Source organism: Cynocephalus volans, chromosome 10 (genome assembly GCF_027409185.1).
Source record: "Cynocephalus volans isolate mCynVol1 chromosome 10, mCynVol1.pri, whole genome shotgun sequence".
Classification (NCBI taxonomy): Eukaryota; Metazoa; Chordata; class Mammalia; order Dermoptera; family Cynocephalidae; genus Cynocephalus; species Cynocephalus volans.
The window spans coordinates 57953333-57981289 of NC_084469.1; the positions used below are offsets into that span (position 1 = coordinate 57953333).

Sequence of the window (27957 nt, forward strand, 5' to 3'; positions counted from 1 at the left end):
AGCTGCTTGGGCTTCCTCACAGTATGGTGGCCTCAGAATAGTCAGATTTCTTACATGGCAGCTCAGGACTGCAAAGGCATGTCTCTGCCAACAAAGTGGAAGCTGTATTGCCTTTTATGACCTAGCCTCTAAAGTCATGCAGTGTCACTTCTGCTATAAGCTCTCCCAAGTTCAAGAGGAGGGTATTAGGCTCCACTTCTTAAAAATTCTAGAAGAGCATGTGGGACAGGGATATTGTTGCAGCCATCTTTGGAAATTATAATCTGAAAATACAGTCTGCCCCAATCAGAATTTGGAATTCTAATCTGCACTAACTATCTGCATGTCCAGGAAATGCCCAATTTATAAATAAACTTAAATATGCCCCAGTTGTTAGCACCCAGGGACTCCAGGCAGAAGCAAATGGAAATCCACTCTGGAGAATCATGCTATTAACTCAGATCTCACAAAATTCTCACAAATTATTGTGAGCTTACAATCTAGAATTACAAAGCAAGGACACACTGTGCTGTGAATAGCACTCTGTTTAAGTAGCAGAGAGCAGAAATAGGCCCTTTCCTCACCATCACTGGCCAAGATTTTGAGTTGCAGGGAGGGAGAGACAGCATTGCAGGAGGGTCAGGCAAGGTGATGGTGGCCAGGATCTGATGCATACAAGGAGATGGGGGGATCCTCTTTCTGATCCAGTTTCTGATCCTCTCATTGACCCTGCTGCCCATAGGGAACTTCCAGGCAGGAGAGAATGGTCGGATTCTGAAGCGTTTCTGTCAGTGTGAGCAGCGCAGCCTGGAACAGCTGATGGAAGACCCTCTGCGGCCTTTTGTGCCAGCCTACTATGGCATGGTGCAGCGGGATGGCCAGGTGTTCAACCAGATGGAAGATCTCCTGGCAGACTTCGAGGGCCCTTCCATCATGGACTGCAAGATGGGCAGCAGGTGGGTTCAGGGGAAGCCATGGGGGCAGGGGTAGAGGGTAGGGGGTGCGCATTTTTGAAAATAGTGCCTAGTCAATTTTCAAAGTGGTTGTACCAGCATACACTCCCACCAGTAGTGTGTGAGGGGCCCCATTTTTCCATATTCCCACCAGCACTTGGTATTGTCTGTTTTATTAATTTAAACCATTCTGATGGGTAGGTAGTGGTATGTCATTGTGGTTTTAATTTCTGTTTCTCCGATGACCAAAGAAATTGAATATCTTTGCATATGTTGATTACTACTGGAAATCTTGTAAACAGTGCGCTTTGATTCTGTTGCCCGTTTTTCTATATGACTGTCTGTCTTTTTCCTTTTGATTTGTAATCCTTTATATATTCTGGATATATGTCCTTTATATATCTATATGAGGGTATTTCAAAAAGTTTGTGGAAAAATGGAATTAAAAAAATACTAATCCTTTCATAAACTTTTTGAAGTACCTTCATATATATAAATACAAATATACACACAAACATATGCATATATTCTCCAGCTTTCCCATTTCACTCCCTTAGTAATGAATTTTGATGAACGGAAATACTTTTAATTTAGTTCAGTTTTTCCATTTTTAAAATTATGGTTAGTAGATTTTTGTTTAAATTTTTGCGTACTCTAAGATCATAAAGATATTCTCCTATGTTTTCTTCTGCAAGCTTTTTCATTTCAACTTTCACATTGAGATTGGCAATCCATCTATAGTTAATTTTTATGTATAGTGTGAGGTAAGGATGAGGTTTATTTTTTCCTGTATGGATAGCCTATTGGCTCAACACCATTTATTGAAAAACTTCCCTTTCCACACTGAATTGCAGTGCCTTCTTTGTCATAAACTGGGTAAATGTACAAATGTGTGTTTGTGAACTCTGTTCTATTCCAGTGATCTATTTGTCCATTCTTGTACCACATATCAGGATAAGCCCTCCAGCTTTGTTCTCATAATTTCCTTTGTCACATCCTCTGTGTGCTTAGAACCTACCTGGAGGAGGAGCTGATGAAGGCACGAGAGCGGCCTCGGCCCCGGAAGGACATGTATGAGAAGATGGTGGCTGTGGACCCTGGTGCTCCCACCCCCGAGGAGCATGCTCAGGGTGCAGTCACCAAGCCCCGCTACATGCAATGGAGGGAAACCATAAGCTCGACCTCTACCCTGGGCTTCCGGATTGAGGGCATCAAGGTGAGGATGAGGAGCTGCTAGCCTGTCACTAGAGGGCCTAGAACTAGATCTGAGACAGGCTTCCTGGGGAACATGGGTATCAAGGGAAGCTGGAAAGAAGTAAGTCTGGAGAGAGAGCAGGGGACTGCAGAGGATGAAAAGGCCAGGGCTGGGAGAGGTCCCACTTCTTCGTCACACCTATATCCATCAGAGCCCAAGTTTTGTTTCTCTGTCTGCCTGAGCATCTCTTGAGTCCATCTTCTCTTCTCCCTCCCCATGGCCATGTTCTAGTCCAGCCCTGTTTTCTGCTCCAGCCTCCTTGGGCTCCTGGGCCCTTGTCTCATTCCCTCTGATCCATCATCCAACACAATAGCTGGAGGGATCCTTCCCCCACTCCTTCCCATGAAGGAGGTTTCTATTTTTTCTTCCTGCATTCCTTTTTTTTTTTTTTTTTGGTAAATTAAATATAATTGTTTGAGGTCTGGCTGGTTAGCTCAACTGGTTAGAGCATGGTTCTGATAACAGCAAGCTCCAGGGTTCAATCCCTGTACCAGCCAACCACCAATCAATCAATCAATCAATCAATCAATCAATCGTTTGAATAGCTATTCACACAGTTTATATTTTTAAAAATTTTATTTATTTTTACTTACTTTCTTTTTTCTTTTAGTTCCTTTTCTTTTTTTCTTTATTCATACAGTTTAAAATAATATTAGGAAAAGCAAATGACTCAAAGCAAAAAAAAAAGTATATATGGAGAAATCTCTCACCTGAGCTTCTGCAATTCTTCCCATTCTGTCCCTCCACCCTGCTGCCTGCTTATGGGAAATCACTTGGTCAGTTTCTTGTATTTCTTCCTGAAAATACAAATAAATACAGTTGTATACCCTTAATTTTCCTCAGTACACACACTGATTGGCACTTTGCTTTTTTCACTTAACAGTAATATTCTGGAGAATTTTCTATATCATTCCATAGAGTCTCCTCTCTCTTTCTTTTACTTATAGATGTGTAATATTCTCTTTGTGGATGTGCTACGGTCCCTTACAGATGGACACCTGGGTTGTTTCCACTTTTTGCCATTACAAACAATCCCTCAGTGAATCACTTGTACATAAGGCATTTTGCAAATGTGTAGGTTTAGCCATAGACTAGATTTCTAGAAGTAGGGCTACTAGGCCAAAGATTAAATGCATTGATAATTTTGCCAGAGATTACCAAATTCCTTTTCTTGGTGTTGTACCTCTGTGCATCCCACCAGCAAAGTATAAGAGTGCCTGTTTCCTGAAGGCCTTGCCTGAGTCATCTTTCTGACTGTGCCATTCAGAATCCTTCCATGGTACCCTCAGAAGTTCCATGGCCTATAGGGCCCTCCAGGATCCAGTGCCATCTCTCACTCCTTTCTTCCTCCTTGTCTACTGTCAGGCCGCAGTGAAGCACTTTCATTTCCTTGAAATAGGCCTGCTTTTTCCTGCCTTAGGGCCACTGCACATGCTGTTCCCTCTGCTAGGAATGTTCTTCCTTCTATTTTTCCCTTGGTGGATTCTCACTCATTTTTCTGTGTCCTTTCAAATTTTGCTTGCTCATGGAAGCCCTCCCTGTTTTCCATCCTACTAGATAAGGGCCCCCCTCTTTATCTCCTCATAGCTCCCTATACTCCTTCATTATTCTTAGCTTCCTTTGTGATGATCTTAATATCTGCCTCCCTCATCTGACTGTGGCTATCTTCTTACCTCCATGTTACCAGTGCCCACACAGCACCTGGCACAGTGTGGTGGAATGACTCAGGTGGCTTCTCTGTGCTCCTCTCAGACATGAAAGATAACATTAGTCTCATTTGTTGAGTGCTTACTATGTGCCAGGATCTGTACTCTGGATCCTCCACACCCAATCTCCTCTAATCCTTACACCAGCTTTAGGAAGTACCTACCAGCACAGTTCCCATTTGGCAAATGAGGAAACTGATGCAGAGGCAGGTGAAGTGACTTGCTTAAAACCACCTACCTAGAAAATAGCAGAATCACGAGTCAAAGTCAGATCCACACCTCCTCAAAAGCCCACTTTGCTAGACTGGCAAAGGAGGTTCAAGGTTAGACTTAGAAGGACTGGTTGCTCAGGACTGTGACTTGGGTCTATTTTGAACTGGGCTGGGCAGATGCGCTGGTTTCCCCTGAATAGTAAGCAAGCATCGTTCACGGGCGGGTGGTCTCAGGTCAGCCTGAGGTTGCTCAGTGTTGGGGGTGGGAAGGAAAAGACATTGCAGTGCCCTTTCACCCCTTGCCCTGCAGAAAGCTGATGGGACCTGTAACACCAATTTTAAGAAGACACAGGCACTGGAGCAGGTGACAAAGGTGTTGGAGGACTTTGTGGACAGGGACCACGGCATCCTGGTGAGCTGGACACCCGTGTCCCAAAATGTAGCAGCTTAAGACCACCACCACTTATTGTTGCTCCTGAGTCAGTGGTCTTTTGCTTTGGGCTGGACTTGGCTGATACTGGCTGGCTTTGCTCACATAATCTGTGGTCAGCTGGTGTCTTGGCTAAGGCTGGCTGGTCCAGGGTGGCCTCACTCACGTGTCTGCTGGTTGGCTGACCGTCTTGGCTCATGACTTGGTCATGTCTCTCATGATCCAGGAGGCTAGCCTGGGCTTGTTCTCACAATGGAAGCAGGGGGCCAAGAGAACATGTGAAAATGCAAGGCCTCTTGATGCCAGGGCCCAGAATGTCCACCATCATTTCTGCCACATTTTATAGCCAAGGCAAGTCATGTGACCAAGCCTCCATTAAAGGGAAAGGGTAACAGACTCCACCTCTTGATGGGAGGAGCTGCTAAGATTTAGCACCACGTAATTTGCCACACTCTTGTCTGTGCCACCTTGACGCAGCCAACCCCTCAGTCCCCCAGCTCTCCATTTTTCCCATGCTCCCCTTATCCCATTGTGGCTGGAGTCTGCCCTCTCCTTTGTGAGTAAGGGCCCATAAAATCTCAAGGATTCTTCTCTCTCACCCACAGAGAAAGTACGTGGCACGCCTGGAAGAACTTCGTGAAGCTCTGGAGATCTCCCCCTTCTTCAAGACCCATGAGGTGCGAGCCTTGGCACTGTGGGCATAAGTGGGGGGTGTCATGGTCCAGGTAACATGGAGGGGAAACTGTTGACAGAGTTATGGGCCAAACCTATGAAAAGGAGGCCCCACGTTTTGGGGCCCAGCAAAGAGGATTTCAAGGAGGTAGGACGGTCAGGAGCATGGCCTCAAGCCACGTGGCCTGGGGGGTGGAGGCTGGCTCTGCTGTGTGACCCTGGGCATGTGACTTACCCTCTCAGGCCTCAGTTTCTTCCTCTCTAACATAGGGAAGGAACAATAGTACCTTCCTCGTAGGGCTGCTGAGGCATGAGAGAGCAAGTATAGAATGACATTTGGAGCGTAGATGCACATTTAACTCCTTCCTTTTACAATGATCTTATAATCATAATTATTTATAATTATTGTTGTATGCCTTTCTTGTTTGCCAGCTCTTGCCTTTCCCCTTTCCCCTCATTCCCAAAGTGTCCCTCTTGGGAAACATTCATTTCTCTGAGGCTGTGTTGGAGTCTATGAAGGGGTAACATCACCTCTGTGTGCATCCTTTCCTCTCTCCAAGCCCTTCCATCTCTCCCTCAAGTCCCTCTCACCTCTTCTTCCTGATGTCACTGACACTTCTGAAAGAGCACTGATCTGGGAGTCAGGCCAACTGGGTTCAAATCCTAGCTCTGCTACTCTAGTCTCCTGAGCCTGGGCAGTGTTTTAAGGAGGCCTCAGTCTCCTTACCTGTAGGATGGGTGACAGCAGCACCTGCGTCATGGGTGTTGTGAAATTTAAATGGGTTTATGTAGTCAAAGCCTGGCCCATAGTAAACCATCACTATATGTCAGCTGTTACTGTCATGTTTATCAGTGTCAGCCTTGTCATCCTTGTCACTGCGTTCAAGCTTTATATGGAGGTCACAAAGAGGAGGCCCGGGGACCCCATCTCTTCTGTCCTCACGTTTGGTTTCACCTGCCCAGTGACTTAACATTTTAAAAATGAGCTGCCACCATTTAAAATGTGAGACTTCACACCATAATTGTGATTTCTGATTTCCTTGACTGAAACCTGACAAGTCTCTTGACAACTTGGGAGATGCAGCCACACTGGGCCGGCTGCTTCCATATGCCAACAGCCATCTGGAGCTGACAGGCACCTGCTCACCTGCCCAGTAATCTGGGTTTTTTATGGGAAAGGCATTTTCCAGGTCTTTAGTCTCTACCAGGCTCTCTTGACTTGTTCAGGATCCTGAAGGCATTTGGGTTTGCACTCTGGCTTCAAAAAGGATAACAGTTAGGGCCGGCCCGTGGCTCACTCAGGAGAGTGCGGTGCTGATAACACCAAGGCCACGGGTTCAGATCCCCTTACTGGTCATCTTTAAAAAAAAAAAAGGATAACAGTTAACACTTGTTGTGCATTTGCTATGTACTGGGAACTATTTTAAGTGCTTTACATGGGTTAATTCATACATATAACGTGCACAGCAACCTCTGAGGTAAATGCTACTATTATTCTCACTTTGTATATGAGGAAGCAGAACCACAAAGAGGTTGGGTCACCTGCCCAAGGCTGCACAGCTAGGATTTGAGCTCAGGCAGCCTGACTCCAGGGTTCATGCTGTCAACCACCCTGTTGTGCTGCCTGTCAGGGAAGGGACCTTGGCCAGTGCCTGCCCCTCCTCCTAACCTTTCATCTCTCCCCCTGCAGGTGGTGGGCAGCTCCCTCCTGTTTGTGCACGACCACTATGGCCTGGCCAAGGTCTGGATGATCGACTTTGGCAAGACAGTGGCTCTGCCTGACCACCAGACGCTCAGCCACAGGCTGCCCTGGACTGAGGGCAATCGTGAGGACGGCTACCTCTGGGGCCTGGACAACATGATCCACCTCCTTCAGGGGTTGGCCCAGAGTTGACCACTTAGCCACTGCCAGGCTTATTTATTGGATGGTGCCAGTCAGGCTGTAGGAGCCCTGAGATGCCATGGGGGCCTGAGGTTGGCGATGGGGAAGCTGATCTCCAGGGATGCGGGAGGTTGTGTTGTAACATAAGACCAGTGTGGAAACTCAGAAGGGCCGTGGGAAGCCATGTAGCACCTGGCCCCCTCATGATACAGGGGCTGTGAGGACCTCAGAAGGAGCATGACAAGGCCGAATCATGCTGAGTCAGCAGAACCAGAACTAGGTCTCCTGACCAGACAGGAAGGTTTCTGAGGGCCTGTTGGAAGCACAGCTAAACCATGCCTTGAGAGAATACAATTCAGATGTCACAGTGTACAGGCATGACACAGTGCCTAAGGCTGTATGAATGACATAACCCGGGTCAGGTCACGTTCATCGTTGTTGCCCCAGAGGACCAGGCATCATTTGTGAACACACGAGCTGCTTATCCACCTGGGGAGAGTGACAGCCCAATCTCTTCATCTGAGGGTCACTCAAGAGCTGAGGCACACAGGTTTTGAGGAGGGTGTGACATCATTTGATGGGCCTGCTGACACTGCCCAAGGTCTGACACTGCTGACTGGAGCGTGGTTCATCTCTGTCCTGCCCTGCCATGGAACTGTGTGATCCTCCCTGTTCCTTGGAGTATTCTGCTGACCTCCTGCTGACCAAAACCACAGCCACATCCCAGCCTCAGTGCCAGCACTGTGACCAGTACAACCTCATTCCTTGGTGCACCTGATCCAGCCTCAGGACTTCCTCCGCTCCTGACCCCTGGGCTTCTCTGTCTCCTTCCTCCTAGCAAATGCAGTAGCAAGGAGCTTCAGAGACAGGGGAAGCAGGTTTCCTCCTTGGGAATCAGAGCTGCCTTGTTCGGGAGGACCCCCATCTGATCCTGGACCCCTGCAAAGCACCAGGCTTGGGCCAGAAGCACAGGGTGGATGGGGCTACTAGTTGTAACCCTGGACTTGTAACACGGTCCAGACCAAAGACTCTAAAAACCTGAGGTTTGGCTAACAGCCCCTCTGTCCCACTGTTCCAGCAACTTTAACTTCCCTAAGAGGCACCTACCTCTTCCCTAAGCGGAAGCTCTAATGCTTTCTTCCAGGGTTGAGGAGATGTACTCCTTTTCTACTGACCATCTTTATACTTATTTATGAGAGATAGTTGTTAGATAGAGTAGTGTTGGGGAAGTAGGAGAAGAAATGGCTTCACTGTGCCTCCCACCCACAACAGCACTCAAATAAATAAGACAAAATCAGTGTTGTGAAGTTTTTTCTTTTGCATCTGGGGTGTGTGGACTCAAATTCATATTCTGAACATTAGAGACCAGTGGGGTAATGGTTAGTTTGGGGTAGAGGCAGGCTCAGAGCAGGCTGCTTTATTCATTCTGCATTCACTGAGCTGCCATTCTTGTGCCTGGCTCTGTGCTGGACAATGCAGGGAACACAGTGGTGACCAAGATAGCTCCAAGCCCCTTCCTCGGGGGGTGGGGGTGGGGGTGGGATCCCAGGACAGTGCCACCTGAAGAATCAGGGCTGGGATGTGGGCAACATGGGCAGAATGATCAGGGTTGGGATGGGAGTCATGCCTCCTCTTCACCTCATTCACTGGCTAGAAACAATACACTGTACAGTTACCCTAAATGAGACACTTTCCTGGGACCTAGGGACATAGCAGTGACCAAGAAAGTCTTGTTCCTCCCCTTTGAGTGGAAGTGACAAGTATTCATTAAACTCATAATCACACATGCTCACTATATATACTGTATATATGTCTGTATGGGTGGGTAGAAAAAACACAGTCTGTGGTCAGCACCATCATGAAGTTCAGGGAGCCAGGAGATAGCCTGGCTGTGGCTAGACGCTACCTACCTGGTTTTAATCCTATCCTGCCACTTACCAGCTGTGTGACCTTAGGCCAGTGACTCTACTTCTCCAGACCTCAGTCTTGTCATCAAATGGTGGGAATCTAGTACCTCCCTTACAGGACTGAAGGATTTCAAGAACTGACACCAGTAAAAGGGTTGGCACACATAACTGCTCCCAGGTGGGACTTAACCCTCCCACCCACCCCCCCAAGAAAAATAAGGTGGGGGAAGGGTGCCTGGTCTGGGGCTGAGGGAATCTTCCTGAGGAAGTGATACCTGAGCCAAGATGGAGAAGTTAAGGAGCGATCTTTAGCAGAGTGCTGCAGGGGTGGGAACAGGTACCACACTCCAGGGACCTGAAAGGCCAGTACAGCTGGCAGGCAGAAAGCGTGAGGAAGAACAGCCTGGGCTAAGAAGAGGTGAGCTGAGGAGAGGAAGAGTGTAGTCCCTGCCCTGGGAGCAGGTGGGGGTGGGAGGAAGAACAGCAGGCTCTTGCAAAAGTCCAGTAAGGGGACAGTGGTTTGTGAGAGTTCGTTCCCAGTGAGAAATGGAGGGACACAACATTCAGGTGGACAGGTCATGAGGTCTGAGTTGTTGTCAGTCTCTCCATGGAGAAAGGTTTAGTTGGTGCTCAACAGTGAAGGGGGTGGGGAGTTGGGACGATGACCAGGATTGATATGTGATTGATGGGGGTGACCCTGATGAAGTGTCTCTGTGCAGGAGGCCCTCAGAAATCCAGCCCAAACCTATGGGCAGTGGCACAGAGGGAGAAGCTGGGATACTCTTCAAATGGTGACAGAGCCAGGCTGCAACCCATGGCCCCAGCTTTGGCTAGTGGCTGAAGTCTCACTGTCTGAGGAGCAGGGCCTGGCCACAGAGGCCAGCCCGCACCCCACCAGCAGGCACCACATACGCCCGGCCATCGTTGGCCCGTGAGGGTGAGAAGTCTGTCAGCTGCAGGTTGCTATCCCGGACTTGATCATAGTCCCACAGCTGGTAGTGCCAACTCTTGCCCTGCTTGGAGAGGAGGTAGACAGCTCCTGGGAAGCCCTCCTCTGGCAGGGATGGTAGCTGGCAGGGCATGCCAGGCACTGGGTAGAACAGCCCTGGCAGCTCAGGATCCTCACTGTAGCCAAGGCTTGGCAAATCCTGCACGCCCAGGAGCACCCCTAGGGGAAAGGAGGATGTGAGCAGCAGTTGACTGAGCCCTGACTAGGTGCTGGGCACACTGAATTCCACCCCCTTCCAGCCCTCCGGGGTAGGTGCTACCTCCATCCCCATGTTTCAGAGAAGTAACTGGGGGCCAGAATGCACACAGCTGGGCTGAGATTTGGACCCAGGACATCTGGCTCCAGAGCTGTAGGCATTTTGAGTCCTGCCTCCTATGGCCTGTCAGCACAGGGGAGGTGAAGAGGCAGCACCATCACCTGGTCATCTCTAGCTGTCCAGGAAAGAGACGCTGGGAGAGAAGCCCTCAAGGCCAGACTGCCATGAAGATGCCAAGTGGACCCTTGGTCCAGGCCTCTTGATGTGTGCAAATCCAGCCATCCTTCAGGTAGATGGGATGATGATGACAATGCTGATAACACTTGTTGAGACATGTAATATGCCAAGCACTGTTCTGAGAGTTTTATGCACTCTGCCTACAAAGCAGCCTTATGAGGAGGGTACTACTTTTGCACCCAATTTCCAGATGGAGAAAAGGAGGCCCAGAGAGGTGAAGGAACTTGCTCAGAGTCATAGAGCCTGGAAGCGGCTAGGCCTGGCCTGGAGCCCAGACTGTCTGATCCTAAAGTCTGTGCTTTGAGCTTCTGTTTGTGGATACCCCAACTGGCAGACACCCAAGGAACCTGCTGCCTGCCAGGTCCTGTGCTGCGTACCCTAAGGGACAGGGATGGCCCAGCTCTGGTGCCTGTCTCAAGAGGGCATGGCCTGGCTAAGGAGGCACCAGCACAAGGGTGAGAATGTGAAGAGGGTTGATGGGGCCAGGGAGACCCAGGAAGAGGGGTGCAGGGGCAAAAAAGGAAGGACCCACCTGCGCTCACTGCCCAGTGAGCCTTGTGGCCCTTCCTCTGACATGGCTCGTGGTTGAAGTCCTCATCGTAGCTGGTGCTGATGTTAAGACCAAAACTGTGGCCTGGCCCCGGGACCCACCCTTTGCCATTCCTGCCCTGCTCCCTCCCAGGCTCTGGGATACGGGATGAGCAGGGGCTGTCCGCTGACAAGGTGCTGCAGGACGAGGTCTCTGTTGGGACTACCCAGGCCACCGCAGAGCAGTTCGGCCTGGCAGCCCAGCACCTCCTGGGCCAGCCTGCCCATGTCAGCCACTGCAGGGTAAGAGCACACACAGAGAGAGGGGCTTACCATGTGCTTGGCGCCATGCCAAAGGCTTGATGGGGATTGACACCCCCAACCTTCATGGTGACTATCAACCCCTTGGTACAATGTAGAAAATAAGGCACAAAGAGGGTTAGATGCTTGTCCATAGCCACCGTGAGGCAGCCTGGCTCAAGTCCATCTGGTAATGACTCTGCTCTACTGGGCAGGGAGAATGGAACGAAACCCCCTCATACATCTGGCACTGCCCCACCCAGCCTCTCTGGTCCCCTCCTAGTGAAGAACGAGTGGAGCACCCAGCTTGAGACCCTTCTCCACCCAACTCACCAGAGAACATCTCTCCTTGGGCTGTGTAGCCTCGCTCCATGGCCACCTGCACGAGTCTCTCCAGGGGGATGCCGCTGGGGGGTGACAGGAGAGTGCCTGCCATCCACAAGGCCACCAGCCCGCACCTGGGGAGAGACAGGCCCAGCCGTCCAACGTCTAAAGCATATCTTTACCGGACCCCTCTACCCTGAAAGCTGGAGTGGGGATACAGGTTTGCTGTCCTGGGGGAGTTCCCCTCCCCTGTCAAAGGCCAGGTGGGGAGACCTGACTCCCCTTCACAGGGGAGCATGGCCAAGGCCTGAGCCCAGGGCTGGCAGGCTGGGAGTGGGAGGGTGGGGAAAGAGGTCACCTGGGCTTCCTGGGAGTAGGTGCCGAAGTGGAGTTAGAGACATGGACCAGGTTCATTTATTCACTCACTGGAGTTCACTACACATGCACCCAGGATCCTGAATGGGAAGTTGTTCTTCCTTTCCCTTCCTCACTCCTCCTCCTCCTCCTGCCCAGGCTGCCTGGGATGAACTCGTTCCCCCTGCCCTCCCAGCTCTGTCCTCACGAAGCCCAGCAAGGGCAGAGTGAGTGCTCAGAGGGCAAAGGTGGCCAAGGGGTCAGGACTGCACATTAGGACACGTACTGAGGGCCTTCTTGGATGAGGGACGGCAGGTCAGCACAGAAGAGGATCCACCGCAAGTCACTTCGGAACCTGAACCAGAGTCACACTCGGGTCACAAGGAAACCAGCTCCAAGAATCCGCCCTTGAGGTCTGGCTGGGAGTGGGGTGTCCAGAAATGGTGAAGGGAACACAGGCCTGGCCGTCTGTCCTAAGGCCCAAGGGCTGCTCCTGGCTCAGTCCTGACTCCCTCCTAATGAGGCACTTCCCCTCCCAGAGCCTCAGTTTCCTCATCTAGTCAGTGGGAATTATCCCTCTGTCTGCCTGTTCCCTGCTCTTTCTCTCAGTTATTGAAGAGCAGATGTGCAAACTTTGCAACTAGAAGCCAGAGAGATCTATATATTAGAGGAGATTTCTGGAAGGGGTGTCTATACCCAAACTCTTTCTGTGATTTCTTTCCCCTCAAGTCTGTTCCTTGGGCTGTTAAACAGGTTGAAAATCTCTTACTTAACTCAGCCTTGAATAAAACCAGACAACATGCTTAAGGCCTAAGAAATCACCTTGATAATAAATCTTCACAGGCCCTACCTGCCCCACCCTGGGGGAGGCCACTCTGTTTTGGTGATCCCCATCCCCCAGGGCTCAGGACAATGTGCTTATTATTCCCATTCCCAGGCCAATGAGAGGGCAAGGCTGGGACGGTGGCAGAGCTCCTGGTTCCCAGTCTGGGGCATCCTCCTAATGAAAAGAGATGATACCACAGCATGGTGTTAAAAGCATGGAACCCCACTGCCAGGGTTCAAATTGGACTCTCATCTTCTTTGCACTGTGACTTTACCTCTATGAGCCTCAATTTTCTCATCTGGAAAATGAGCCAATAATATTCCTTCCTCATGGAGTAGCTGAGAGGATTAAATAAATTAATACTTAAGAACACTTCAAACACTGCCTGACATATGCTGAGCATGCAATAACATATGTTATTTGCATTGAATTTGCCTCAAGAGGGCTGGGCATTTAGAGCAGATTACACAAGTGTCCAGAGAGCTTGGAGTTTCTTCATGAGTCTGGGCAAGTCACTTTTCCCTCCTCCCCTCAGCCAAGCATCTGTTAAACTGGGTCCCCACAGCCCCAGCCCAGTTCTAGCTCCCCTCCCTCGTTCCCTCCCTGCAGGGGTCCCTGGACTCCAGGCTGATGATCTCCACTCCCCAGAGGTAGCCTCCCACCTTGGTTCTTGCTCACCTTCCCAGCCCCAACTTTGCCACTTCCCCTGTCACGTTAAAGAACTGTTTGCAGTTTCTTGAAAAGAATATGTCCTTATTTCACTCTGGGCCTCTGCACAAGCTGTTTACTCTCATCACGTACGCCCTGCACAACTTGCTCAACAGCACTCAGGGCTCCCCTTCTCCAGGAAGACCCCATAACCCCCCAGCCTGGATCACACACCCCCCTCCGGGCTCTGTCATGTCAGCCCTGACCACTCTGGGCTGTCACCGTTTGGTGGGGTGGAGGGTCTGTCTCCCCCACTGGACTAGGCATTTATGAAGGCAGCTTTCTTCATTGCTGGAAGCACATCGCCACTGAAGGGGTCTAGACAGGAAACTGAAGTAGTAAGGCTGTTTGACCAGGAAGAAATGGGAAAGCAAGAGAAAAATGGCTTAAGTGATCTGGGGAAAAATGGAGACCCTACCGGTCCTTGCGCAGCTTCAGGAGCCTCTTCACATCTTCCCTGCCCTTAGGGACTGGGCTGGCTTTCTCCAAGGCCTCCTTCAGGAGCCGGCTTTTCTCCAGGCCGAAGACGTGAGGAGGAGCAGCACCCATGGCAGGGGGTGGAAGAGGCAATGGGGGCGGTGGAGGAATAGAGGCCTGCAGACTCGAGGGAGCTGGTGGAAAAGCTAAGTTCCGAGGAACGGGGGACAGGGGAAGAGATGGAATTATGGGGGCCTGGGGTGCAGGGGTTCTTGGAGGAGGGATTGGGGGGTCTGGGGGATGGCAGCATGGAGAAGTCATTTTGGGGTCTACAGGCGGGTTGAAGGGTTCAGAATGGGAGAGGCAAAGGGTTGTTCTCAGGGACAGAAATTTTAAAGGTTTTGGAGCGGAGTTCCAGAATTTGGGGATTGAGCAGTGGGTCTGAAAAAAACAGGGCTAAAATTTGAAACCATGGGAGCAGGGACTGGGGCTGACTCAAGTCATAAAGGATCTGGAGTTTAACAGGGTGGGGTCCTTATATCTGGAATCGGGTTTGTGTATGAGGCTGGGACGGGCTGTGTTGTGCTGGGAGGCTCAGGGAGGGCGTTGTTCACTAATTCTCCCGGGCAGGATTTAGAAACTCGTGGTTCAGTTTTGGTATATGAAGGCTCAGGCCTGTAGTGAGGTTCCTAAAGGGTGAGACTTAAGGACCCAGGGCTAAAGACTGAGGAAACTTAGGCTACCCCTCCCATCACCTTGAGTTGACCTTTGAGTCAGAGGTCAGGTCTAAAAGGGAAAGTGGTCTAGTTGTGGAGAAGGTCCTGGAATCAGAGAGCAACAGGAAACGTCTGTGGTTTGGAGAAGGCGTAGAGATCGGAGGCCAAAGGGAGCCGCGATACCGCGCGGATAGAAAAAGCAGTCGGGAAGCAAAACTCGCCTTCCTCCCCCGCAAAATGGCGGGCGGGCACATCACCGCTCCCATATCACGTCACAGAACGCAAGATGTGCCCGCCCCCTTAGCAATCACGTGACAAGAACGCAAGGAGAAGGGGGAAGAAGTGGGGCTTCAAATGACCGCTTCCGGAAGAGGCCGCAGCGCAAGCTGCGTGTAAATTGGCAAAAAACTCGTTATTTTCACTGATTGGCCCGTAGGGCCGGGCGTGGGTAAAGGTGGAATGCTTGCAGGGGGCGTTTTCTGCCTAGGCGGGAACCCAGTGTCATTTTGATTGGCAATATCTGAGCTCACGGACAAGACTTACTCTGATTGGTCAAACTACTCAGTTTCCGCGAGAGGATTGGCTTGAAGAAAGGAAAAGGCGGGGCCCGGAGAGGAAGTTTTGTGGTCCGGTTTGAGGAACGCAGTAGGCTCGGCTTGCGAGAGCTGCATCCCTGTCGGTAGGTAAGTTTGGGCGCAGGTAGCCATCGGCCCCGAGAGGGCGGAGTGTTTGGTGTCCGGGCCTTCCCGCGCTTCGGTTTGGGAAACTTCCTTGCTGCGCGAGGCCAGGCCTCCCGAAACGCGCCCGTCCTTTCTTAACTGGCTCTACATCCGAGTTTTTCTCCCGGCTGCCCTTTGGGCTCGTGGGCCAATGGGAATCGCCATTCAGGATGCTCGGCCTACGGGGTCTCGTAGAGCATCCTGGGACTCGTAGTAAAACTCTGGAGGTTCCCTCACCACGCGGGCAGGAGGAGCGGCATCTTGCGCGCACTTCGTTGCTGAAGCCGTGCTTGCCTCTTCCACTCACTCCGGTCTTACCTGACTTCCTCTTGGAAGGGAGATCCCTGAGCAACCCGTCAAGCCAGCGTTGGGACAGAGGGTTTGGTGAAACCCAGGGCTAAAGTTACCTTTTTTCCTTTTTAAGCTTACCTCAGCACTCCACTCCATGGCGGTTCCCGAGACCCGCCCCAACCACACTATTTATATCAACAACCTCAATGAGAAGATCAAGAAGGATGGTGAGTTCTCGGGATAGTCCGGACTCCAGGCAATCCTGCGCGAGCTGGCCCCACTTACGTCCCCAGCACCCTCTTTTTCTCGGCCTTTTCCTTCAGCCAGACTGAAGCGTTAACCCCTTGGCTTTTGCACACGCTGCTGCTTCTGTGTTCACACTGCTTAAGTTTCTCTTATTTTCTGCCCTTTAGGCTGGTCACTGTTGCGCACCCTTCAAGGTTTCCCCTCACAGGACCTCTCCTCCAGGAGGCCTTCCCCATCGCCTCTCCCCTCGGGTGGCTGCCCCAGACTTTCCCTAGGCCCTGGGAATCCCCCATCAATTCCTGATGTCTTTGGACTGTCATGAGGCTCTCTCACCAGTGGCCTGTGAGGGCAGGGACTGGAGCTTTCTTGGTCACTGGCGTTCTCAGTGATCAGCCCACCATGAAAATGTACGATAATAACGATGGCTAATATTGTGTACCAGGGGCTGATCTGTGCACTTTTGTGTAAATCTTGATTACATTTAACTCTCACAACAAGCCTGTAGAAAGAAGCTCTTGTTATTCCCTTTTCTTAGATTAGGAAACTGAGACTCAGGGGCGATGTGATTTGTCCAAGGTCATGTGGCACAGAAAGTGATTGAGGCCGCTAGTCTGGAATTCAGCTTTCTTTTCTTTTCCCCTCCCATCTTTCCTTCCTTCCCTCTTCTCTTCTCTTCTCTTCTCTTCTTTCCTTTTCTTTCTTTCTTTCTTTCTTTCTTTCTTTCTTTCTTTCTTTCTTTCTTTCTTTCTTTCTTTCTTTCTTTCTTTCTTTCTTTCTTTCTTTCTTTCTCTCTCTCTCTCTCTCTCTCCTCTCTCTCTCTCTCTCTCTCTCTCTCTCTCTCTTTTTCTTTCTTTCTTTCTTTCTTTCTTTCTCCAGCTGGCCGGTTCAGGGGTCGAACCTTGGACCTTGGTGTTAGCACCACGCTGTGACCAACTGAGCTGACCAGCCAGCCCTGGGCAAAATTATACTTTCTTTTTTTTTTTTTTTTAAAAGATGACCGGTAAGGGGATCTTAACCCTTGACTTGGTGTTGTAAGCACCACGCTCAGCCAGTGAGCGAACCGGCCATCCGTATATGGGATCCGAACCCGGGGCCTTGGTGTTATCAGCACCGCACTCTCCCGAGTGAGCCACGGGCCGGCCCCAAAATTATACTTTCTTTGCATGGATATTGTAAGGCTTAAATGAGCTAAGCCTCCATGCAGTGCTTCTTTTTATGGTAACTGAAAGTTAGTAAGGGCTATGCAAGTGTTAGCTCTTATTTCATTTCAAGAAGATGTCAGGAGAACCAAAGGAGTTTTTCGGCATTGAGTTAGAGGTTACCAGTAAAGTAGCTGTTGAAAACAAAACCAGGGATGTAAATTCTGTGTATGCTTTTAGAGTGTGGTGCCCAGCCAGTGCTGGGCAGTGCAAGGGACACACTGGTGACTGAGAGTTCTGTTCCTATACCACCAGATGGTGACAGGCCAGAGTAGTTAGGGCCCTGATGGGGGAAGCACAGGCAAAATGGTCAGGGCTGGGATTGGGAGCCTAGAAAGAAGGGATTCATTCAGAATCATAGAAAAGGAGACATTTTGGAAAAGCCTTCAAGGTAGAGGAAGCAGTATTTATGTTACAGTGAGGGGTCCTAACTTGGACCAGCTTGTGCAAATGTTTAGGGCAAAGGAGCCCAGGGCATTCTGGGAACTACAAATAGTTCTGTGTGCCTGAGGCCTAGAGGCCTATGAATTATGGAGAAACTTCCAATGAGCAGTGTCCTGATGGCTACACAGGATGAGCCATTGGACTTTGTCCTGATGGACAGTGAGCCAGGCTGCTCCCCTGTTTTAACTGTGTCCCTTGTGGAAGATCTTTCCAGGTGTGGAGGATAAACTTGAGGGGGCAAGAAGGGAGGCTGGAGAGTGGGGAGAGGCCCAAAGTTCAATGGCATAACTGAGGTCTGAACTAGGTTCCTGAGGAAGGATCATAGAGAGGAAAACCAGAAATGTTATCACGAGGAGAATTTTTGGCTAATTGCTTGAAAACTCCCTTAAATCTGTCTTCATCCCCAACACACAAACATTTTCTCCTTTATTCTTTGAGTCTCTTTTTCACTGAGCAGCTGTGTCTTGGCTATCTTTGCGTGCAATATTGGAACCCTATTTCATGCCTGGGTGGTGAAAGGGGCCTTTCTTTGTTTAGCTTGAGTCCTGCTTGTCAAGTGAGATGGTTTTGCTGGGGAGCTGGGAAGGTGTATTGGGTTCTAACGGGCTTGGGTTGTCGTCCTGGCTCTGCCACATCCTTCCCAGGGCCCTCAGGATACTCTCTGTGGGCTAGTGACAAATCCTCTGAGAGCCTGTTTCCATCTTAGTAAAATTGGGACATACTTGCCTTCTCATGGGGTTGTTGTGAGGACTTAGCGTAGTTATTTCCGTGAAGCACTTAATAGTATCCTTTATTCATAACTGTTGGTGGAGATGTTTGTGTGCTGGAGTCTGCTCTAGGAATGGGAATATTTCAGAAAACAGATTGGATGGGCTTATAACTCTTCGGAAGGAGAGACAGATACAAATAAATGTCAGGAGGTGGAAAATGCCTAGAAGGAAAAGCAAGTATGGTAAGGAGAGGGGGAGAGTGACATAGGGGGACATTTAAATATGGTAGTCAGAGAGGCCTTCTCTGAGGTGGCAGCATTTCTGCTGAGATCTGGGTGACCAGAAGGAGGCAGCCATGTTAAACGTTAGGAGAGGGATGTTAAGGTAGAGAGAGCAGCCAGTACAAAGGCCCTGAGGCAGAACCAGTGTATGTGGCACAAGAAAGGGCTTGAGAGGCCAGTGTAGCTAGAGACAAAGGGAGCGAAGTGGAGTGTGGGCAGAGAGGGGGTTGGAGAAGTCTTTTAGGGTCACATCACACAGGCCTGTGTCAAAGTGCTGGTGGAAATGGAAAGAGGCACTCATGTTTATTGAACATTTACCATGTGCCAGGTGCTGTTCTGAGACCTTTGCACATATGTACTCACGTTCCTTAAACAGCAACTCTGTGGGATAGGTACTGTTCCTGTCTCCATCTCATAGGAGAGGGTGCTCAACCACTTGAGGGGTTCTAGGCTGTTGCTGTTATTGTTGGGTCTTGAGAGATTACTGACCTGTGGCATTTTGGGTGCTCTGTCAATTGGCTAAGGGCCTCCCATCTGAGCTGTGTTTCCTTTAAAAAAGAGAGCTCAAGCCCCAGGATGTGTTACCAAAGCCTCTGGTCACCCGTGGATCTTCCCTTCCCCCACTGCAGAGCTGAAGAAGTCCCTGTATGCCATCTTCTCCCAGTTTGGACAGATCCTGGATATCCTGGTATCACGGAGCCTGAAGATGAGGGGCCAGGCCTTTGTTATTTTCAAGGAGGTCAGCAGTGCCACCAATGCCCTGCGCTCCATGCAGGGTTTCCCCTTCTATGACAAGCCCATGGTGAGCATTGTGGGTGTGGAGATTGTGTGTGTGTGTGTGTGTGTGTGCGTGTGTGTGCGCGTGCGTGCGTGTGTGCGTGTGGGTGCGCGCATGTGCGCGCGTGCAAAATGCTATAGGAGACTGGATGGGCCTGGACCTCCTGTCACCTGTAATCCAGTTCCCTAAGGATGGGAGCAAGTTTCTCTTGCTGTTCCTTAGCATTCACTGTTCTGTGTACTGGGGGTGTGGGGACACACAGTACCAAGGGCGTCCCCAGCCCTGCCCTTTTGGACCCACAGTTCTGTGGGGGAGACATGCTTGTCTTCAGGTGATGACAACTCAGGGATCAGGGTTGGGTGGGGGAAGGACAGAGTGATCAGGGCAGGGATGGGGGACATGCACAGAACTGGGGAAGTTTAGGGGAGGCACCTCACCTAGTCTAGGGGTTCAGGCAGGGCTTTTTGGATGAGGTGAGACTTGAAGGAGGAGAAGAGTTAGCTGTGGGAAGAGAGAGAGAGTGTTTAGGCAGAGGGACAGTGTGGACTAAGACCCAGAGATAACCAAGAGCTTTTATAATTGAGGAAGTAAGTTGATCAAGTTCATTTGGCTGGAGCATGGGGTGGGAGGTGGCAGGGAGGGCATGGGCTGGAGAGTATGTCATGTGTTAGGTTAAGGAGTTGGGTAAGGTGGATTAGAGGAGGGCAATCTAAGTCCAGTCACCAGTTGGGCTCCCAGGTGGGAGAGGTCGGGCCAGGACCAGGGCAGAGGCTGTGGGCTGGTAGGAAGGATGGATTGCAGATACTTAAGAAGCCAAGTAGACTGCCCAGGGGACTGCAGTCCATAGGAGGTGAAGAGTGGCTTAAAGTCCTTGCCCTGAACTAGAATTCCTGACATATCACTGGCAGGCATCTTTGGTTCTTTATTTGGGCCTTTTCTCTCACTACCCCAGTCAATTTTTGAGTTTCACCTAATTTGAATGTGCCTCCTTGAACCAACTCCCTTGGGGAGGTGACAGTAAGTCTCAGTGTGTGCAGGTCCCAGGCAGGTCACCTCCATATGAAGACAGATCATGTGGAAGGCAGTGGCCCCAGGGATAGCTGAGCCTCCTGTTACCTCCCTCTGGTCTGGAGAAGACAGAGCCTTTTGTCACCTCTGAGTATGTGAGCTCAGAGGTGCTGCATCTTGCAATTGCCTTTCTCGAGCATCTAGGAATTAGCTTTGGGGGTATAAAAATCATAAGTCTTTTCATGTTACCCTCCTCTCTTGGTTTTCCCTCCAAGTCACTGCCTGGACCACATCAAATGCTCAGATATGTGTGGATTTTGTCAGGAAATCCTGTCAACTCTACCTTAAAAACATGTCTACTGGATGCCTACTTCTCACTCTTCCCCTACTGCTGACCTGGTCCCGGCCACCACTTTCCCTTGTCAGGACAATGGCAACAGCCTGCTTACTGCTCTCCCTACTTCGACCCCTGCTCCCCGCAGGCTATTCTGCATACCACAGTCGCAGTGCTGCTTGCAAGACATGAGTGAGAGCACATCACCACCCCTGCTCACAACACTCCATGGCTCCCAGCTTCCTCAGGAAAGGATAACATCCTCACTAGGGTCCTCTGTTGTCTCTGTGACTTCACCTCCTCCCTCCCTCTCATCCACTTTAGCCTCTTTGCCATTCCATGAACATGCCATGCAGGACTTAGCTTTTCTGATGGATGTTCCCTTTGCTAGAAGGCTCTTTCCCCAGATGTCTTCATGGCTCGCTCCCTCCCTCCCTTCATGCTTCTGCACAGATGTCACCGCAGTAACTGGCTACCCTATCTGAAAGTTTCACTTCTCAACACTTCGTATCCACTTCTCAGTCTTCTTTATCATACTTTCCCCTACTGAATAAGCTTCATGAAAACAGGGGCTTTTTTGTCTGTTTTGCTTATCGCTGTGCTTCCAGAGTCTACATGGGGCCTGCCATCTGGTAGGCATCTGTGTAAACAGCTGAATGAATGAGATTTAACCTGGAAGACAGAACTCTGTTGTCGTGTGATAGAAGGACCCCTGCATAGTGCTTCTGTCCCAGCATTAGCTCTTCTGGCTTCTGCCTTTGGCCTGATTCTCAGGGCTCTCCCATCTTCCCTTAAAAATACCAACAACCTGTCTACTGAGGGCTTACTATGTGTTAGGTATTGTTTCAAGCACCTTAACTTATTGAGTCCTTACAACAATCCTTTGAAGTGGGAAATAATATAATCCCCATTTTACAGATGAGGAAGTTGAGGCCAGGTGATTTCTGTAACGTTTCTCAGCATGCTCCTTGTAAGGTCAGATTTTGAACCAGTCTTCAAAGGCAGTTTGGCTCTAAAGTCCACACTCTTAACCCTTCTGCTATCTGTTTGGTAGCGCATCCAATATGCCAAGACCGATTCGGATATCATTGCCAAGATGAAGGGCACCTTTGTGGAGCGGGATCGCAAGCGGGAGAAGAGGAAGCCTAAGAGTCAGGAGACCCCAGCTGCCAAGAAGGCTGTGCAGGGTGGGGCAGCCGCCCCCGTGGTGGGGGCCGTCCAGGGTCCTGTCCCGGTAAGCCAAGGCCCAGAGATGCAACCTTCTCACAACCAGGCCCTCAGCCACATGACCTGGCTTGCGGGCAGGGTGAGGAGAGTTCTCTTGTTGGGAATTCAGACCCCTCCTGTTTCCTTACAGAGATTTTGTGTCTGTCTCTCGTCTCTCTTGGCCGGGGCATGGAGGGGGGCGCAGGTTGAGCACCTGGGTGATGGTATCTCCACTTGAAATGCCTGTTCCCTGTCTGCATGTTTCTCAAGGTATTTCTCCATTCTGTCTCTTGGTTTCTCTCTCTTCTTAACCTTGATTTTCCTATCTGTGTCTTTTAAGTCAATGTCTATATAGAAAATCCAGGAGAATCTACCAACTAATTGTTAGGATTAATAAATGAATTTAATTTAGAAAGGTCACTGGATATAAGATTAATATAAAAAAATCCATTTTTTTCTATATGTTAGTAACAAACAAGTAGACTTGACATTGAGTATATCCAACAAAAGTTGTGCAAAATTGCTACCCTGAAACTACAGACATTGCTGGGAGAAATTGGAGACCCCAGCAGTAGATGGGAAGACCCAGTATTGTGTTATGAGGTCATTTCTCTTCAAATTGTTCTAAGATTCAGCATGAATGCAATCAAAATGTTAACAGGAATTTTGGTAGACACTGACTGGCTCTTTCTAAATGCCTGGAAAGGCAAGGCCAAGGCAGAGGGGAAGAATAAAGCTGAGGCACCTGCATGACTACAGGTGAAGATTTGTTCTTTTTCTTTTTAAATTTTTTTTTTTTATTAGATGACTGGTAAGGGGATCTTAACCCTTGACTTGTGTTGTCAGCACCACACTCTCCCAAGTGAGCCATGGGCCAGCCTGAAGACTTGTTCTAAAGCTCCAGCAATCAGGGTGATGTGCTGTTGGCATAAGAGTAGGAAGATGGACCAATGGGGCAGAATAAAGAGTCTAGAAACACCCTCACACATATGCCACCACTGCAGTTCAGTGGGAAAGGACTTTTTCCCCCTAGTTAATGGTGCTGGACAGTTGGATATCTGTAAGGAAAAAATTAACCTTACCTCATATTATATGTGAAAATTAACTTGAGATGAATCATAGACCTGAATGTGGCAACTAACACAATAAGAAAACAGGAAAATATCTTTATCTTAACACAAAAAATACTAAGTACAAAAGAAAAGATGGATGAGTTGGACTCACTCCTTAGGTCTCTGAGTCTCCATGTCTCTCTCTGGCTCTCATGAGCCCCTCAGTCCCATGGCTCTCTGCCTTCGTTATGCTCTATTTGATGCTAACTCTCACTTTCTCTCAAGTTGGCAATGGTGTCTGGGCTGCTATTGGGCTTCTCTGTTGTTACCACTCTCCTTCCTACATCCACCTTTCTGTCCACATTTGACTCTTCAGGTTGAGATCCCTGTGTGTGCTGTGGGCCATGGGGCTGTCTTCCCTCTTCCCCTCACCACCACCCATTTCTTTCTGCACCTGGCCTGACCATCCCTTTTCATTTCTGCCTTCCACTCTCTTTTTTTCTCACTAGGTGTCTGGGTCTGTTTCTTTGATTTTTTTTTTTTTCCCCTTAGAGTTTATTTTTAGAAGCAAACATACATACAGCATGCTTATTACAGTATATATTTCCACCCCTTTGAATGAACAGTTGCTAACATTTTGCTTTTTTCCTTCAGTTTTTTTTATTCATACATCTGTAAAGAAAGTTGGGTCATACTATAATTTCTATATCTTACTATTATTATTATTTTATTCTTTTTGACTTAATGTCCCTCTTGACCCTGGGTCTGTTTTGCTCCATTTGGCTTTCTTTGGGTACCTTTTTCGCTTCTTTACAAGTCTGGGTCTTTCTCCTGGTGTCTCTCCCCCTTGGTTTTCTCTAATGGCCTTTTCTCCTCTGCCTCCTGTGGACACCATAAGGATGCCTTTTCCCACCTGCCGACGACTCAGTCCTGCTCTCCTTTCTCCACAGGGCATGCCACCAATGACTCAGGCACCCCGAATCATGCACCACATGCCGGGCCAGCCTCCCTATATGCCACCCCCTGGCATGATCCCACCGCCAGGCCTGGCACCTGGCCAAATCCCACCGGGGGCCATGCCCCCGCAGCAGCTTATGCCGGGGCAGATGCCACCTGCCCAGCCTGTAAGTGTCTAGTCCCCCTGAGGTATCATATAAATAGAATACAGGAATAGGATGGAACTGATGGGAGTGGCTATTGTAGATTGAGTGGTCTGGGCAAGCCCCCCGGAGGAGGTACTATTAGAGCAGAACTTCCTGAATGGTGAAGATGTAGCAGTGGGGTCAGACCCTGGGGTGAAGAAGAATTGGCATGTTTGTTGCAGTTTTGGAAGGTTAGGGTGAGGCTGGACCAGTCGCCAGCATCTAGATGCATTCTGTAAACTTGTGGTGAGCACCTGGTTATGTACCAGGCCCTGTTCACCACTCTAGGGATACAGCAGTGACCAAAACAAAAATCTCTTCTGTCTTTGGGGCCTTCAGTATTTTGGGGCACAGGGGGGCAGGTAACAGGCAACAACATACGGGGTGTCAGGTAAAAGTGCTAGAAAGAATACAAGCCAGGGGAGGGATCCTCTACTAGACTCAGGGCCCCTGTGCTCATTGGCTCCTCTCCCTCCCCGACAGCTTTCTGAGAATCCACCAAATCACATCTTGTTCCTCACCAATCTGCCAGAGGAGACCAACGAGCTCATGCTGTCCATGCTGTTCAACCAGTAAGTGGGGCCTGTGGCTGGGCAGGGGACAGGTGGTGATGGCCAGGAAATGTCACCACAAGAAAGGACTTCAGAATTCTTTGCAGGAGGGACAGCAACCAAAGGTGCCAAAGCAGGAGGCTGGAGCTGGACCCAAAGCTTGTGGGGGATACAGTGGTGATGAGGCTGGAGGGGTCATTCTGGCCAGGGCATGCTGGCCTTTAGGGGGAGCTGTGGGGGTGTCTAGGCTCTGGGCCTCATTTTCCCAGTCTCTAAAATGGAGACATACAATCAAGGTATATGTGAAACAACAGTGAGACATCATTGGGCACTGGCTAGACTGGCAAAAGTCAGCAGGCTTAGATGTAGCATGTGTGGGAGTGGGGATGTATGAACCTTGTGCCCTGCTGACAGGATGGAGACCTGTGCAGCCTTTGTGTAGAGAAACTGTTCACTGTTTAGTAATGTTAGGGGTGTGGGTGAGTCACCTGGTGAACTGGATCTGCTTCTGATTATCTGTCCTATAGAAATTCTTGACGTGAGTCCCAAGGAGCTGTGAATGGAGTATTCCTCGCAGTGTTGGTGGTGGGGAGTTGGGGTAAACCTGGGAGAAGGGGTGGGTTAAATACTGATGCTTACTATGGTGTACTGTGTGGCAGTTAGAAGGAACAGAAGGAGCAACATGGATGGTTCTATTACATAGTGTGGAGAGGAAATTTTGAGAAACTGAATGTAATAGAAAAAAATGCCACATGTATACTATGTCAATAAAACTACATATTTTACAAGAATACTGATGGAAAAAAGGATACCCAGTAAACATGAGGAAGATTGCCTAATGGAGAAGGAAGTAAGGAATGAGAAGAGGGAAATTAAAGAAACAGCATGTCTTAAGAGTAAGAATAGTGATTATTTCTGGAGCAGGGGGTTGGTTACGATTGGGGAAGGACACAGAGGCTCTGCAGTGTTCTGTTTCTTGGTCTTGGTTGTGGTTGCATGGATGTTCATGTTAAAATTTTTCATTAAATGATGTGTTTACATTAGGACTTCTCAACTTCATTTGTTATAGGGGACTGTTCTGTGTATTGTAGGATGTTTAACCTCACCCACTGCCAAAGTGCTAGGAGGAAATTCTGAGTCTGGCTCTCTGAGGTTTGTTGTTCCCTTCTCTCAGGTTCCCTGGCTTCAAGGAGGTTCGTCTGGTCCCAGGGCGGCACGACATCGCGTTTGTGGAGTTTGACAATGAAGTGCAGGCAGGGGCTGCTAGGGACGCCCTGCAGGGCTTTAAGATCACCCAGAACAACGCCATGAAGATCTCCTTTGCCAAGAAGTAGCTCCTTTTCCTCATTCCTGTCCCTGCCCCCATTCTGGGGACATCTCTGTGCCCCTTGGCTCAGTCCCCTGAAGGTAAGTCCCCCTTCAGGGCCTTCTTGGAGCCGTGTGTGAGTGAGTGGTCGCCACACAGCATTGTACCCAGAGTCTGTCCCCAGACATTGCACCTGGCGCTGTTAGGCCGGAATTAAAATGGTTTTTCAAGGTTTGGTTTTTCACAACTGTTTGTCTGTTTTATTTTCTTGCCCTCCATGCTTCTCGTCTCTCCACATTAGCACATCCTGGGTTTTGGACCTCTTTGCATTTTGCAACCTTGGAAAAACACAGAAGGTTATAGTAATATTGTCCAAACTTAAGTTACGTTTATTGCTTTGGCAGTTTTCTGTTTTGTACCAATAAGCATTCAGGGCAGGAAATGGAAACCCAGGGCTGCCATGGACAGTTAGGCAGGTTGTATACTGCACAAGGATGCCTCCTTTAAGAACACACCCCCATTTACTTTGTTGACTTGGATGTATATTTCAACAATTTTCTAACAGGTGATAGACCGTTAAGGAAGAAGGGTTTCTTCACCTTTTGCTAATCTGCACAAAAGTGCTGTCTGCTGTAGTAACAGTTCCACAGACCACTGTAGGTACTTCAGGCAGAAAGAGATTTAATACAGGGAACTGGGTGCTCCTGAAATCATTGGAAGTATGGTAGGAATGGCAGTCTGGGTTTTAGACACTTGAATTCAAGTTTGCAGCCCCTCTGGTCTAGAGTTCAGGAAGATGGCACTGTTGCTTCTGGGAGTGCCCAAACTGACTTGATCACACATGGGAAGCTGTTGATCAGATGCTGGTACTATGGGTTTGGCCATCTCACAGCTGATCTGCTTTGGTGTCCAGCTGCCAGCCAGAAGCCTTGGGCAGGTGGCTGACCTAAGTTCCCCTACTGAGCCCTAGCTGCAAGAGAATCTAGGAAATGTAGTTTCTGGCTGGGCAGCCATGTACCCAGCTGACGCTATGGATAAGAAGGAGATTGCATAGGAGGGACCCTTCTTAGCAGTTTGTCATATTCTTGTCCTAGCAAATTTTAAATTGACTCAAAAAATATATAAAGCCCTTTTCTCATACCATGAAAATGGAAAATGAGATCATTTGGCAGGAGTAGAAAATTCACCATGAAAATAAATATAAGATATGAGTACTAAATTGTATCTGGATATTATTTCTTACCAAGGCTCTTGGCCCAATCCTGTACCTGTTCTGTTCTCTCCATTAAAGAAGAACATCAGTATTAGAAGTGATGAAGACACAGAGCACCCAGTGCAGACTTTCTCCATGTATGGTCTGAAAGATTGGAAAGAAAGAGATTGCCATCTTCATTAAGTGCCGTAGTGTTATTGCAGACAGGCAAGTGGAAATGTGTAGCCCACCACATTGGCAACCACAGGCCTAGTGGCTAGTACATTGGGTTCTGTAGTCAGCTGATACTGCTTTCTACTGTTTGGGGACTCCCTAGCTTTTACTCCATGGGCAGTTGATGTCCCCATTCTCAGCTTCATTTTCTTCCTATTCAGTTTCTATGATATCATGATAATGTTTGTACTCACTACTCCCCTCCCCAACATGCATGCCTATGACCAGGCATTTAGCAAGCACTCAGTAAATTCAGCACATATTGGCTGAGTTCCTATTATGTGCTAAATACTGTTCTAGGATAGAGAATGCCACAGTGAATAAAATGGACAAGCTAATTTCAAGTATTGTGTTCTGATGGAAACAAAACGGTGATGTAAGCGGGGTGGTGGGGCTGTGAACAGTAATGGGTGATCAAGAAAAGCCCCTATGTGCATAGTGCTTGGTGCTGGGCATTGGGTTTGTAGAGGTGACTCAGGCCCAGTCTTCACCCCTGACAAACTCCTCCCTGACCCCAAGTGTGTGTGTCCAGCCTCTCCCCTTGAAAAAAAAAAGGTTGGACTTACCAGTCCAGAGGTAAGGATGAGGGAGAG

At 49.2% G+C, this 27957-nt stretch overlaps 3 protein-coding genes across 10 annotated transcripts in view; 2 read left to right on the top strand and 1 right to left on the bottom strand.

Annotated features, from left to right (window-relative positions):
* The window catches only part of ITPKC (inositol-trisphosphate 3-kinase C), a 15932-nt gene extending 7544 nt beyond the window's left edge, over nt 1-8388 (top strand). The window contains exons 3-7 of the mRNA XM_063109699.1: nt 722-935; nt 1944-2148; nt 4416-4517; nt 5141-5212; nt 6898-8388. Of these exons, the coding sequence (XP_062965769.1) occupies nt 722-935; nt 1944-2148; nt 4416-4517; nt 5141-5212; nt 6898-7101 (797 nt within the window). The 3' untranslated portion in view covers nt 7102-8388. The remainder of the gene's footprint in view (nt 1-721; nt 936-1943; nt 2149-4415; nt 4518-5140; nt 5213-6897) is intronic.
* Nucleotides 8389-8393: 5 nt separating this feature from the next.
* Nucleotides 8394-15239, bottom strand: ACTMAP (actin maturation protease). 7 transcript variants are annotated; one of them, XM_063109704.1, is made up of 8 exons: nt 15215-15239; nt 13957-14161; nt 13761-13856; nt 12291-12359; nt 11660-11784; nt 11193-11322; nt 11031-11101; nt 8394-10164 (listed from the first exon to the last, which is right to left on the bottom strand). In XM_063109704.1, exons 2-8 carry the CDS (start codon nt 14085-14087, stop codon nt 9842-9844), a joined length of 945 nt encoding a protein of 314 aa, XP_062965774.1. In that variant the 5' UTR covers nt 14088-14161; nt 15215-15239; the 3' UTR covers nt 8394-9841. The 7 variants fall into 7 exon arrangements, with proteins under 7 accessions (XP_062965774.1, XP_062965773.1, XP_062965775.1 ...); XM_063109703.1 differs by lacking the exon at nt 15215-15239 and adding an exon at nt 14711-14721; XM_063109705.1 differs by lacking the exons at nt 13761-13856; nt 15215-15239 and having other exon boundaries at nt 8394-9187; nt 9909-10164; nt 13957-14906.
* A 6-nt stretch (nt 15240-15245) lies between these two features.
* SNRPA (small nuclear ribonucleoprotein polypeptide A) lies at nt 15246-26185 on the top strand. Of its 2 annotated transcripts, none has more exons than XM_063109709.1 (7): nt 15246-15350; nt 15815-15908; nt 19191-19363; nt 21736-21915; nt 23890-24063; nt 24565-24653; nt 25807-26185. In XM_063109709.1, exons 2-7 carry the CDS (start codon nt 15836-15838, stop codon nt 25964-25966), a joined length of 849 nt encoding a protein of 282 aa, XP_062965779.1. In that variant the 5' UTR covers nt 15246-15350; nt 15815-15835; the 3' UTR covers nt 25967-26185. The 2 variants fall into 2 exon arrangements, with proteins under 2 accessions (XP_062965779.1, XP_062965778.1); XM_063109708.1 differs by having other exon boundaries at nt 15252-15354.
* Nucleotides 26186-27957: the final 1772 nt, after the last annotated feature.